The sequence below is a fragment of the Carettochelys insculpta genome, chromosome 2 (genome assembly GCF_033958435.1).
Source record: "Carettochelys insculpta isolate YL-2023 chromosome 2, ASM3395843v1, whole genome shotgun sequence".
NCBI lineage: Eukaryota > Metazoa > Chordata > Testudines > Carettochelyidae > Carettochelys > Carettochelys insculpta.
The window spans coordinates 243,199,571-243,214,193 of record NC_134138.1 but is presented as its reverse complement, the minus strand read 5'-3'; the positions used below and the strand labels follow the sequence as shown (position 1 = coordinate 243,214,193).

General features: G+C 37.2%; 1 protein-coding gene across 5 annotated transcripts in view; it reads left to right on the top strand.

The window, feature by feature from the left end:
- NEBL (nebulette) overlaps positions 1-14,623 on the top strand; it is a 402,240-nt gene that overhangs the window by 348,973 nt on the left and 38,644 nt on the right. For 4 of the 5 annotated variants that reach the window (XM_074984853.1, XM_074984852.1, XM_074984851.1 and 1 more), the window contains 4 exons: positions 2,973-3,077; positions 4,070-4,241; positions 8,041-8,133; positions 10,848-10,991. In XM_074984853.1, the coding sequence (XP_074840954.1) occupies positions 2,973-3,077; positions 4,070-4,241; positions 8,041-8,133; positions 10,848-10,991 (514 nt within the window). The remainder of the gene's footprint in view (positions 1-2,972; positions 3,078-4,069; positions 4,242-8,040; positions 8,134-10,847; positions 10,992-14,623) is intronic. The other variant, XM_074984855.1, reaches the window with a different exon arrangement.

The window sequence follows — 14,623 nt, the reverse complement described above, 5'->3', positions numbered from 1 at the left end:
TTTTTGCAATTCAAAGCATGGAAATGTGAACATGGGTTTCTGTTTCATGTTACATTAGGTTGTGCTTTTTCCTGTATCAGGGTTGGCTGATACAAAAAATATTATACTGCCTTAGTTTCATTGAGTAAGCTGTTTGTTTATCTTGGGGTTCATGATTCATGGCCCGTGTCTACACTAGCTCCCTTCTTTGAAGGGGGCATGGAAATGACAAGGACTGGGGAATATATATGAGTCGCTACCATGCATATGCAGTGCCTCATTAGCGTAATAGCAGCCATACGAATTTAGAAGCTGCACGTTTTGAAGTGCTGACAGGCAGTCTAGCTGCAGGAGCTTCAAAATATGTGCCCAACTTCAAAATTTCCTTACTCCCAAAACAAATGAGGGGCTAGTGTAGGGAGCTAGTGTAGGGGGGCTAGTGTAGACATGGCCATTATGTTCCAGGTTTTCTATTTCTCTTTTTAACTTGAAATTAACTTTCTGTCATTGTAAAATTTTCCAAGTTTTTGAAAGAGGGACTATAATAAATTGCCAAGGGAGGTTGTGGAATCTCCATCGCTGGAGATATTTAAGAACAGGTTAGATAGATGTCTATCAGGGATGGTTTAGATAGTACTTGGTCATGCCATTGGGACAGGGGGCTGGACTCAATGGCCTCTCGAGGTCCCTTCCAGTCCTAGTGTTCTATGATTCTATGATTCTAGATGGATGCGTGAATATTTGAATAAACTTTAGAGAGATTTAAAAAGTCAGACAGCCAAAGAGATTATTGGAGTGCAGGGAGTTAGCCAAAGTGGCACAGGGAGAGAAGCAATCAGACAATCAACTTTCAGACGGTGCCCCATGCACCAGAACACCAAGGGTGAAATCCTGGCTCCAAAGACATGAATGGCAAACTCTTAACTACAGTGAGGTCAGGGTTTCATCCAGAACAGTAAAAGGGAAGGTGCTGAAAGAGAGGTGGTAGTAAAGAACGCCCTCAAATTTAGTCTGCACCTACACTAACAAATTCTTTTGGAAAATCCAGCCCTTTTTCAAAAGAACACGTGCAGCATCTATACACAAAATGCACTCTTTCGATCCGAAATAGAAAGTGTGCGTCTCTTCTTCCAGAAGCCCCCTTCCACTCTTGGATCAGGAAGAGCACCTTTTTCTAAACATTTCTTTTGAGAGAAAGCATGTGTAGACACTCCACAGGCCATTTTTTTGGAAGAGCAGTCCTCACGACACCAGATTTTCAGTCCTTGGCCTGTTCTTTCAAAAGAGCGGGGGCTATATGGACACTCTGTTGAAAGAGTAGACTGCTTTTTTGTGTGGATGTGCTCTTTCTAAAGAAGTTTTTTCAGAAGAGATCTTCCAGAAGAACTTCTTTCGAAGGCTTGCTGCAGTGTAGATGTTGCCTTAGTGTTCATCTGAAAAAGATTAAAGGTGACTGGGTCTGTCAGAGAGGCCCCATAAGAGACAATGGAACAATAACTGGCCATGAGTGGCCCAGTGGCCATGAGAAGCCCTTAAAATGTGAGAACAAATGTAGTTTAGGTACTATTTCTGAGATGCTTAATTTATCACCGACATATATTTATGAGTTTTATTGTTATTTTAATAAAAATAAATAAATAATCATTATTTAAAGAAATAACTTTTAAACATATTTTAATTATGCCTACAAACTGAGATACTTTAAAAAGACTTTCCCCAAAATTGCCTTGATAAACGCTCAGCCATCCTAATGAGCAGAGATGTAATGCAATACATTGGCAGTAATTATATGATATAGGATAAGTATGTTGGTATCAAGACAGTTATGCTTTAAATTTTTATTGTAAATTGTTAAAACATATTTACTTAAAAACACTGCCCAATAAATCTGTAGAGTCTCTGCTGTAGTTTACACTGTGGATCGCTCAAGGATTATTGAACAAATATAAAATACTAAATTCAGATATTTGCTGAGTAGTTGGAATTTTATTTTATTCTCCTCCAAGTATAAAAGCATATTATAGTAGATCTGTGCACATGCTTTGAGAGGAGATACCAGTGAGTGTAAATGCAGGGATAAAACTAAAACAATCTATATTAACGTGCAACGTGTGTGTTATGTTGTAGGAATGAAGACAAAGGTAAGAGTGTCTATTAGTGAAAGTACTGTAGTCTACTGGAATGACACGAGTCCATCCTAATTGACTCCCCCTTTCCACCTAGGAATGCATTTGCTGAATTAAAAAGTTGATGGTTACTGTTCGTAAATAATTAATGTTACTGTGGTATTCCTGGCTTTCATTATGCTGATTATATAGAATACCACAGCAATATTAGTGAGGCACAAGGTAAGATTGTAGATAGTAATGGTGACTGCTGCATTTGCAGCATGTAGGGCATACATGCTCATTTTCTAATCTGTTACGATGATCCTCAGATGTGGTGCAGTCATTTTGCATCTGCCCTTCTGACAAATTTTGGGCATATAACCGACATATGCAGCTGCAGGGGGATCTTCTGAGTAGGAGGGGATGAATCCTCTGGTGACAGAATTTCTTATACTAAGTCCCATCCCTTCTGGAGAAAAGAGTTAAGGACTATCTAAGGAAGATCTGTTAGTTCAGCCTTCATATTCAGTTCTGAGCACATGTGCTAACACCTTTAAGACAGCCAATCGTGGTATTTTGTGCAGGACTTATTTTTGACTTATTCATGATCTATTTCACATATACTACTGAACAGTCAAGGAGGTTGATTTTCAGCCACTACTGCTTTTTTTGAATGAATAGCCAATGTGATGAATATGTCCCTTGGCCAGTCCCCTGATCCATCTGCATCATAATTTAAAAAACAAAAAACAACTTGTGGAAGAGGAGGAAGCAGGAAAAGGCTATATAAAAATTATTTGGAAGTGACATTATTGTGAGTCTTTATACTCACAGTGGTTTTTCAATGTAAATGAATACTTCACATGTACTGCTGTTGTTTTGCAGGTCAAGTATAACAGTGATCAGAAACAGATGAAAGGTAGACCCAGTGTAATTCTTGACACACCTGAGCTAAGGCATGTCAGAGAAACACAAAACAACATCTCAATGGTAGGGTACATTCTTCAGATAACTAGACTATATGCTAAGGAATAACACTTGATCATACAATGATGTTTACCCTCCATTTTACTAGGTAACTAAACACTGTACTGAAGTGTAGAAACTGTGTTTTCTCTTAATGCCAATGAAGGAAGATGGGGGTTACTAACCACTTCTGGACTTAATGAATATTGTCAAACTACTAATATATGGTTTTCTAACAGTTTACTGGCTGGCTTTTTTTAAAAAGTAACTTCAGGCTGTTTCTCACCATTTGAGAATCCCATAGTTTTACTGGATTAGGTGAAACACACCACTTTGTGCCTGTGTATGTTCCTGATTTGTGTATGACTTGTGGCTTGAAATTAATTGTGGTGTGTATGCGTGTGTGTATACAAATGAAAAACATTACAGATTAAGAATCTTTTTCAAAAAACTCATAATCACGGATACTGCCTTTATAATGCTTACTCGTATGAGTTTTATTCGAAAGCAAGGTATGTAATATTTTTCTATTCTTCTGTCCTTTTTTGGAAAACAGGCTGCATAGGAATAGTGTAATTGTCCATAATTCATATGTTTATATAACCAGTTGCTGCTTACCAAGAAAATTTGGAGGAAGGAGCAAGTCTTTTATATAAAATTTGTATGTCACCAAAGTTCCTAATGAATTAAATTACTTTTTAAGAGATCCTTAAGAACCCCATTCTAATATCACAGGTCCGTTTGCATCATTAGATGTGCATATTAGCATCATTGTATTAAGAGGCTTACATTAATGCACAATGCAGTAGCAAGCAAAAAAGTGTTTGGTTATTTTTAAATGGCAATGTAGTGTAATCATATCGAGGTGGACTGGACCACCTGACACGTGTTTTCCTTCTCTTTTTCTTCTATGACATTATTATGGTGCAAAAACCAAGGAATAAAAGTGCCTCATTATGAAATAGTGGGTTATATCTGTCACATATGGGGAAAACAACATTCCTGTTCTTTTCCAGGTGAAATATCATGAAGATTTTGAGAAGACAAAAGGCAGAGGTTTTACTCCAGTGGTGGATGATCCAGTGACAGAGCGAGTGAGAAAAAACACCCAGATTGTGAGTGATGCTGCATATAAAGGAGTGCATCCACATATAGTTGAAATGGATAGGAGACCTGGAATAATTGTTGGTAAGTTGTTAAATAATGTCAAGAAGTCTGTGTAAAGATAAAAGGCTCTGCTTCTCCTCCTCCTTATAACTTAGAAAATTGTCCCTTTTTTCATTTTATTTGCCTGTGATGTCATCGTTCCTGTACCTTATTAGTCAATATACACTCTTCCTCAGTCCATTAGTTTGTGAGGTTTTTTTTTCTTTTAAATTAAATCCAAGAGTAAGAATTGGGGTTTCAGAAAATAATTGTTAGAATGGGTAATTGTAATCAACCTCATCAGCTTCAAACTAATGAGGACATTAAGCAATCAGATGTTAAATGAAAGACTTGTACTAGGCACTAGCTTTGCAATTTTCCTCTTCCGGTGGTTTTGCAGAGTAATATAAAAGGCATTTCTAATCACCGCGTCAAACTACAAAGAGTAATTTTTTATATTTAAGACTTTATATTATTTAATGTAAATAAATAATAGAGTGGATAACTGCTATTGAAAATCTGATATAGACTAGACCTGACAGGTTTCAGCTTCACCCTTGGAATGCATTGGGAGGCAGACATTTGTTTTAAGACATAAGTTCTATTATTTTTGTTTATTTAAAAGTAGAACCACCTTTCCTAGGCAGTCAAATAATAATCAGATTGTTTCATTTCTAGTCTGCATTCCCAGTGGGAAACTTGTATTGAAGTATTAGTACAGTGTCAGCTTCTAATGAGATCATTAATATTATAAAGATATAGAAGAGTAACAGTATAGAAGCTGGGGGGATATGTTGTCAGATGCTATAAATAGTCAATACACTTTTTCTTTAATTTGAACACTGAACTGATATTCACTGTTCAACAGAGAGCTAGGGCTGCAGTGTTCTTCAGCTGAATAAACTTGTATCCACGTCTAAAGCAGTGTCTCAAAGATGTACATTCTGCAGATCAGTTCATAAGGAAGGGACCCCCCTTCATGACTCACCTCATCGCCCTTCCTATAATGCCTTTGGAACTCTCAACAAGTAGTAAACACAGCCCTAGTATTTTGCACTGTTCTAAAAACATCTCATTATGTGGCTAGCCAGTGTCTCTACAGGTAGGCCCCAGCTCAAGAACAGCTGTGCTTGCGTTCAGAATGTGTAAGTGGTCAGAGGAATGGAAGTGGTCACAAGAGCTATCTGGTCTTGTGAGCTCAGCTGTCTCACTGAATTTTCTTATCAACTAAAATTTGCTTACACTGAAAAAAGAAAATCTAAATCCTAAAAGGTAACAGAATTGTAATGGGAAAAAGATCTTGATTTTATTTTATTTTTCTTTTCTGACTGTCCTGTTCTCTCATCTGTTCTGCCTGGCATGAACACAAACCACAAGAATACCAAAGATCTTCATCCTAGAGAATTCTGTGCTTAATAAGCAGGGCAATTTGTGACAAAACTGAATGCAGACTCCAAAGCCAAAACACCTGTCTGATTTCACAAAGAGAAGAAAAGTAGTCAAAAAGGGGCACGTCTACACTAGCCCCCTCCTTCGATGGGGGCATGTAAACGAGCCTGAGTGGTGAATAACAATGAAGTGCTATTCTGCATATGCAGCACCTCATTAGCATAAGTCTCACTGTGCAAACTTCAAAGTTGCTAACTTTGAACCACCAGCAAGTCTAGCCGCGGGTACTTCGAACTACCCGTGCAACTTCGAAGTGCCCTTCCTCCCTTACTACCTAGACTGCTTGCTGGCGTTTTGAAATGAACAGCTTCAAAATGCACACGGCAAGAATTATGCTAATGAGGTGCTGCTTATGCAGTGCAGCACCTCATTGCTATTCACTGCTTGGGCTCATTTACATGCCCCCCTCAAAGGAGAGGGCTAGTGTAGACAAGCCCAAGGAGTAGAAGAGTTCATGCATATATGTGGTCCACAGCATCCTACTCAGTGCACATTTTAAAACCTAGCCTGTGCTGTGTTATAAGCTTTATTTCGCTTTGTGTATGTGTAATTCACTAATGCACTCAGGAGTATAATGACAGAAGGGCTCAGTGGAATACACTGCAGTCATAACTCAGCTCATCTCTGAGAATATAAACTGCCCCATTTACAAACAAGTTTGCATTTCTGTCCCACTTGTCAAATCAAAGTCCTTTACTAAAAGAAAAAACAACCTTTTTCCAATGCCCGAGCGATGCCAAAATTAACAATTCTGGTCTAGAAACTGGAAATTTTATGTTATGCCTAGTAGGACAGTCCAAAACCATCACAATAAATAGGGTATCTTCTACCCTAGCCCTTGATTTCCAATCTGTCTATGGATTGGTGAAGTAATCATGCAGCTTATGTAGGTAAACACCCAAAGACAATACTTTTGGTTGGATAGAGGCCACAATAAAACTGAAGTGCCCCATTTGATGAAGTCAGCTGCAAGATTCTTGATCTATATACATTATTGCAGACTACAGAAGAGCATAGGTTCAATATATTAAATAAATGGTTTGTACACTGAAGTCCATATGTACTCAGAGTTTTCCATATTTTTTTTCGAAATGTGCAGTGAAGTATGATAAAAAACAGGGGACCCACCAGTTTCTCCATCAAGCCCATCTGTGCTTTACATAGATGTTCAAATTGTCCTTGCTAGGGCTAACTGGCTATTATTGGCTTTTTATTCATTTTGGCTACTAGAGCTAGCACTGCTCTCCAGTGTAAATCTGTAGAAGAGAGCATGTAGGACACACAAAGAAACCTGCCTCAGGCTGTGGGACTTGGTTTATTGACTGTGCATGCTTTTGCTGTGTCCCCAGTTGTGGGGATCTGGCATAAGCAATCAAGTAAATCACTAGGGTTGTTACATATCTGGGATTCCCCGAGTACTGCTTTAGCTACTGACTTACAAATTAGTCTGATTACACTCCCCCAGAGATACAAAACCAGGTTCATTTCTCCACCTCCAGTATATTGGGATCCACTAAATCCTGCAGATAGCTTGCTTAGCAAGAAGGCATGAATAAATACACAATTTGCCTTTTCCCCTGGATAGATCCGTATTGGTCATATTTGGTATCAAGGTTTGATTTTTGAAATGATTAGTAGATTTGACAAGCATGTGACAGCCACAAGCAGTATGTGTTACAGGTTGTGATAAGCTTATGAACAGAAGGCTTTATAGATGGTTATATGCATGGTTATAAACAACCTTCTGACCTGTGCAACTTCGTAACAGCTGGGTAGCCATTTAGGAAAATATCTTTCAATTGTGTTAACCTTTTTATACATTGTTTATAAATTAAGTTTTCATATAAATTGCAACCTTTATTGCATAGACCTCCATACTAAGTTATCCAATATAGGGTGGTGAATGGCAAAATTTGTGATTATTTCTATGTAGAATTGTCAGGAAAAATCTCATGGTTATCAATGTTAGTAATTTGTGATCCAGCAGCAATTTGCAATAATGTGGGGTAGAATGTGGCCTGTGCCCCAAAAACACATGTTCTAGGAAGACAAATGGAAAAATCTTAAGGCACAGAAGCACCCAGTAACTATCTAAGACAATCTAGTGTCATGGGGTTTTAATTGTCCATTGGAATAGCCTTAGAAAATTGGTACAGCCTTAGAAAAAGCAGAAGAGTCCGCCCCCCAAGAATGATGTACAACGCTTAAAATGAATGCAACACAGTCCTTTAAATGACAGTTGAGAAGACAGATACCTTCTAGTCTCTGAATGTGTAGATCTTTCCATTATTGTCTATATCAAGGCAATCCCTGTCATTTTAAAACTTAGTGTTTTCATGCTTTTTTTTCTTCACTGCTTGTCTGTCTTATCATTTCTTTCTTTTGGGGAAAGACCTCAAAGTTTGGCGTACAGATCCTGGCTCCATCTTCGACATTGATCCTCTGGAAGACAGTATTCAGTCTAGGAGTCTGCGTATGCTTTCTGGTATTGCATATATATTGAGTTTTCCCCAAACCCACTTTTTAATGAAGCTGTTGTATCAAATTTTCAGGTCAATGTGTCATCCATAAGTTGTATTTTTCATTTTAAAATCATTCTACTTTTAAAATGTGTGTATTAAAGCAAATTATAAATATAGACTCATTCAATTAAGAAACAATGAAGGTATTTATCTTAAAGCGGAACTATGATTTTCAGTTACAATTAAAAACCTAGTAATTCCAATAGCACTGAAGTCTCTTGTTCTGATTTCCAAATCACTGGATTTCAGTAAAACTTCAAAGAGGCAGGAGAGTTTAGTTCTTAAAATAAGTTTAATGGTCTTGTCTAATTTTTGTTTACAGATTACAATGTATTATATTTGATATCTCCTGCCATTTGTTTCCTTACGATAGCACCAACAACATATTTTATGCTTTCCAAACATTCAAAAAAGGACGTTCCCTGCTCCTAGGTAACCCACAATCAGAAGATAGACTGACAAGCAGACACAGGTTAGGGAAGCGGGAACAAACACAGGCAACAAATATTATGGCCTGACTTCCATTATTGCCTTGTTTTTCTTTTGAGTAGTGGTAGGACTCAAGAAGCCTTTTGAATTTGGTTGAAAAGGATTTCCACCTACCTCAGTAAAGAAAACAGAGGAGGTTGCAAGTGTGTTTCATTGTTGTTCTTCTTTTTAAAGAAAAGCGTAAGCTGATTTGCAGATAGTTTTCTGCCATAAGTCCTATTTAGTGATGGAAACAACTGGCAGGGCTGGGATTTCAGGGTTATTCTTTTGAACTCTTAAGCTTGGAGTATTTTCTATATTAAAAATGTATTTAAGTAGACTCTTTTTGAGCACCAAATTGGTTTTATTTTTCTTTGCTGTTTTTATTTTTATATTTTTTCCAAATACCTAAATAACCATAAAAATCCTAAAAAACCTAGTAGAGGCAAAGGATACCTAATACTGTTAAAGTCAATGAAAAGATTCCAGTTATCTTTAGTAGACCTTGAGTCAGGTAAGTAGCTGGTCAGATTTCCTGCTTGAATCCAAACAAGTTTTACAGCGCAGTTTGCCAGGAGAATATTGATGAGGTACAAGCTCATTGTCTACATGAGCATCCTTGAACTTTCCATGAGCTTCCTTTAAACCCTACAACCACAGTATATGAAATCTTTAAATTTCTTCTTTATATATATATATATATTTTATATATATATATATTTTTTTTTTCCCCACAGCAAGATAAATATAATATAGCACACTGCATCGGATAGGATCTTGGCTCATCAGAGGGGCACCATTGTATTTTTATATATATATATATATATAAATATATATATATATATATATATTTATATATATATATATATATATATATATAAAGAAGAAATTATATATATATAAATATATATATATATATATAAAGAAGAAATTATATATATATAAATATATATATATATATATATATATTTATATATATATATATATATATATATATATATATAAAGAAGAAATTATATATATATAAATATATATATATATATATATATTTATATATATATATATATATATATAAAAATACAATGGTGCCCCTCTGATGAGCCAAGATCCTATCCGATACAGTGTGCTATATTATATTTATCTTGCTGTGGGGAAAAAATATGGTCATTTTAGTAGTCAATTCTGTTAAAAAATTGATGTTGTTTGAAAATTAAAAAAGAAAGTGGGTAGAGAGACTGTAAGGCAAGTTAAAGGCTAGAGCAAAATTGTGTGAACTGAGTTATAAATCCCATAAAATGCTTTGTATCAGGAACATTTGTAGAACCTTAATTATAGTAATGGAAATATTCAGCATGTCAGTGAGGTTTTAGAAGTTGTATGGCAGAGGAGATTGCCTGTAGAAGGATTAGCAGGTGATAACAGCTGAGTTATATAGAATAAAGGCAAATGCAGCCAACCAGTAAAAATAATAATGGCATTACTGGTTAGAAATTTTCTCAGACACTTTCTCACTCACTCTCTTTCACATCAGTCTTCCTTCAAAGGTTTCCACATATGGGGAGAAAAACTGATATTTCCAAACATTCTATACTCTCTCCTTTCATCAAGGGCTAAGTAATTAAGACTGAAAAGTCAATGTAAATTCTCTAGAATCACTTGTATATTAAGTCTATAAAAAGAATAAAATTTAATTTACAGATGGGTCTCTCCCTTTCCTGTCTGAGGCTTTGCAGCCTTCTCAAGCAATTATATGGAATTTGTGCTTGAATAAGTTTGAATTTCAAAGTGGTTTCTCATAGGATTTAAAGCCATATTTTTTCCAACTGTGATCCGACTTTAAAGTAAATGTGCCTGTTTTTGTTTTTAAATCTGAAAGACTTTCATGTATATCAGAGATGGAATAATGCCTTTATTTTTCAATTGCAGTTTTTTTCTTTCATTTCTCTGGTACATTTTTACCCTGCTTTTTCCTAGGATCTCAGCACCTTGCCCTCCTTTCTTCCCCCTTTTTATACCATTTGAGGTAGGATACAATCCAGTCAAGTCCTAATCAAACTTTCTTGTGCTAGTGATGTTCCAAATCCATGTGCAGTTGAGCAGCGTTCACCTTTCAAGCTATTGTTACATAAATAATTTGCTGTGTTGTTTACTTCTGTTATGCTTTTCTGTCAACTAATTGTTTACTGCAGTATTCTTTTCCCCTTTGTAGAAAAAGCAAGCCGTTATAATAAGCAGCATTTGCATTCCACCAGTACTTTTGGCATCAGTTTGGGAGATGAAAAGTCAGATGGTTCTGAGACAAACCCTAGCCTTTCTTACGGCAGTGAGGTAACAAGGCCATCTGATGAAGGAGGTATCCATGGAGTCCCACTTTTTTTCCCCCACTAATAAGATTGTCACACTGTGTTCAAATCTCACAGGCCAGGATTAACTCAACGCACCTTATTTATGCATAAAACATTAGACCCATGTGAGCTTTTGAAATACTTGCACTGAACTTAGTCCCTGGGGAGGCGCAAGAAGCTTTTCAGGCTTCCATGCTTATTTGCATGCCATCTTTCTATTCCCCATCTCATCACGTTTGGGAATTGAACTGTAATAATCTGAAAGCTTGAGTAACTGCCATTTACTATAATGAAATGAAGACTCCTTTTGTTCTAACAAAACTCACCAATCTGGTTTTCTCTCTTTTGAAAGACATAATGGGAATGCACAATGTAAATGAGAAATATGCAACTTAACTAAACAACTTGAGCCTCCTTGCGATTTCCAGTGAGCAAATCAAGTTTATAACAACAGTTGAATGGTATAAAGGCCACTTCTCACATTAACATAGCAAATATCTGTATGTGTTAGACATCTTTTTTGATGATGTGAAAGAAAAAGATGCACCAAGAAGAAAGACTGAGAGCTTTCTTAGCTAAGAAAGCTTTCCTGGACTCTCTTATGATATAGACCTTAAAACAAGCTATTCAGAAAATACATTTAAAAATTAGGATTATAGTCTGGTATCTCATGTCAGAATTTTGTGCAAAAGTTGTTTTGATTATAAAGAACTCATAGCACAAATATAAATACCTCTATAGATGAATCATATGATCTAAAAGGTTGTAAAATAAATATATGCTCTCTGAGAATAATTTCTTGATCTCTAAAAAGTTAAACATTAAATATCTGTATTAATATCACTTTTTGTTCAATTCTGCTTCTTCTCCCTCACACATGTGGCTCCATCAAACCACACTCAACCCCATGTATTCACATTCAGTCCAGACTTACATATGATCTGTGTTTTGAGTAGTGACCCCTATTGTTCAAAGGAGCTTAACTGCTTTTTGTTTGTCCTGAATGAAGTGCTGCTGTTACAACCACAAGCTTCAGTGATGTTTCATGCAACCCCCAGTGTAACAGTATGTTGAGTTTATACAGACTGGATGTAAAAATTAGTGTTAGAATTAAAAAACACTTTGTTGGTGTCAAAGAATCTTTTGTATCCCTCCTTCCAATCCATACTGATTCTCCAAGACCTCTTTGCTTGGAAATCTTAAAGGGATATCAGTATTGCTACTCTTCTTGCCAATTATAACCCAAATATTTGTTGAACTTTCCTTTGAGAGGCACTGGCAACTTCCTTCTTCATAAGGGATGGAGAGTACAGGGACCATTCAGCTTCTCTTGCTGCCTTCAGCTCGTACTTTCCCTAGCTCATACTTTCCCTCCTCAGTGTTCTGATAACAGGTTTTAGGTAGATGACTTATACTTTTCTCATTGTTGTGGTTGCTGTGGAAAATTGTGTGGCTTTCCGTGTCACAGGAGGGGGCATGCTGCAGATTTTGAAGAAGCATCTTTAAACTGTGGCTAACTATGAGGAAGAAATGGATTGAGCAAGGCGATTAATGTAGATGGAATACCAAGGGTTGATCAAAATTAGTCTAGCTCTCTTTACAAAGAGGGAACATCCTAGCTTGTGGTCTGAGCTTGCATTCTGTACCTGGGTGAGCAGCAGACAACTTAGTGGGTAATATTTTCAAGAACACTGAAGTCACATGCGTGCCCCAGGCCCATTTTCAAAAGTGATTTACGCTCCTAAGTGACATTCAGAAATGGAACTCAGGCACCTGTGTCACTTAGGTGCTTCCATAAATGTTACTTTTTGGCCATGAATTAGAGTTGATTCAAAGAGCGACTTGTGGTTGTGAGCAGCCTAGTTAGTTGCAGCCCCCATTTGCTGCAGTAACTGCACGATATCTATCAGCATTTAAGGGCTGTAAAGCCAGTAAAAGAACTTCAAGGTGTGCTGGGGGGAGGAGGGAAATTCTCATTACACTGTTCTATATTGTAACCACTAGCATAAGGGGCATGTGGAAGTGGAGCTGAGGTAATCAGGAAGTGGAGTATCCATAATGGTCTCACTCTAGCCCATAGGCAGCCTGAGACAATACCTTACAGTTCGGCAACTGCAGCAGTGAGGAATCTGAGCTGAGCAAGGATACCTTCAAACTACCTTTGGCTCCATTAATTCTTGCTTTATTTATTAATCTCTTACAAAAAACTTTATAAGGTGAAGTTACAGTTATAGGTGCACGTCAGTGATTTGTGTGTCTATTTCACTTTAAAACCATTAGTTATAATAAACAAAGAAACAAAATATTACATATCCAGGAAATTCTGAATTGGATTAAAATTACAAGTAACTTAAACTTTTTAGGCCGTGGCTACGCTAGCCCCTGCCTTTCGGAAGGGGCAGGCTAATGAGCCACTTTGGCAAATACTATGAGGCATTGCCGTGAATATGCAACCCCTCATTAGCATAGTGGCAGATGCGTGCATTTCAAAAGTGCCACTTTTGAAATGCATGCTGCTTGTGCAGACAGAGGCCTTTGGAAAGGACTCCCGGACTTCAAAAACCACTTCTTCCCAAAAGCAAATAGGAAGAAGGCACTTTTGAAGTCCAGGAGTCCTTTCCAATGGCCCCTGTCTACACGGGGGGCATTCGTTTAGAAAGCGGCACCTTTGAAACAAGCACAGCTACCATTATGCTAATGAGGCACTGCATATTCATGGTAGTGCCTCATTAGCACCTGCCAAAGTGGCTCATTAGCCTGCCGTTTCCAAAAGGCAGGGGCTAGTGTAGCTGTGGCCTTAGAGTATGAAAGTTCAGTGTTAAGATAGGGAGACTATAACTATATTCACTTATGAGTCTCCCCACCCCAGCACCTGGAACACGTTGTACATTAGAACAAATTATTAGTGTAAAAAATAATCCAGGTTCTTCATATTGGGGCGTGGAAGCCCATGTGATAGTACTGCAGATTGAATATCTCTGATCTGGAACTCTCTCATCCAGCAACATCCAAAATCTGGCATGATTTTAGTTAGCTGGGTCACCAGTTATTATGGGTGTAGCCAAGTCTCCCATGGTCCCCTAAAGTTTGTTTACAGCCAGCAGTCCTGGTTCTCAGTGTTTTGTGCTGTTATGTAGCTGTAATTTACCATGAATGTCTTCTAAGAGCCCAGTGAGCACTGGAAGTGTTGGCAATGTGCTAGAAAATATTGACCTCCTGTTGTTCAGCAGATTTTCTCATCCAGCACTGGTCAGGTCACGAGGACGCCCGATGAGAGATTCAACTCGTAGTATCATGACTAGCTATCAGTACATGTAGAGTTTTAGTTGTGTTGTTGCTGCTATCGTGATACTACCATTATTTTAATCATTTTCATTTTATCACCCCTTTGTGTCTCAGAGTTTGAAATTTGAGAGTCTTGTTTCTCTAATGTTTCAAATTAGAAAATCCAAAGCCCTAACATTGGAAGGATAAATCATCATAATTCATTGCTAGTATCTTTCAGGTCTTGTTTGATTCAGTGTGGGCATTCACATTTTGTTTTCATTATAGTTCGGAGAGTCTTTTCCTTAAAGTTTTGCCTTTTATTGTAGTTATAAAAGTATTTTCTGGAAGTTTCTTTGCATCTTGTTTTGATCCT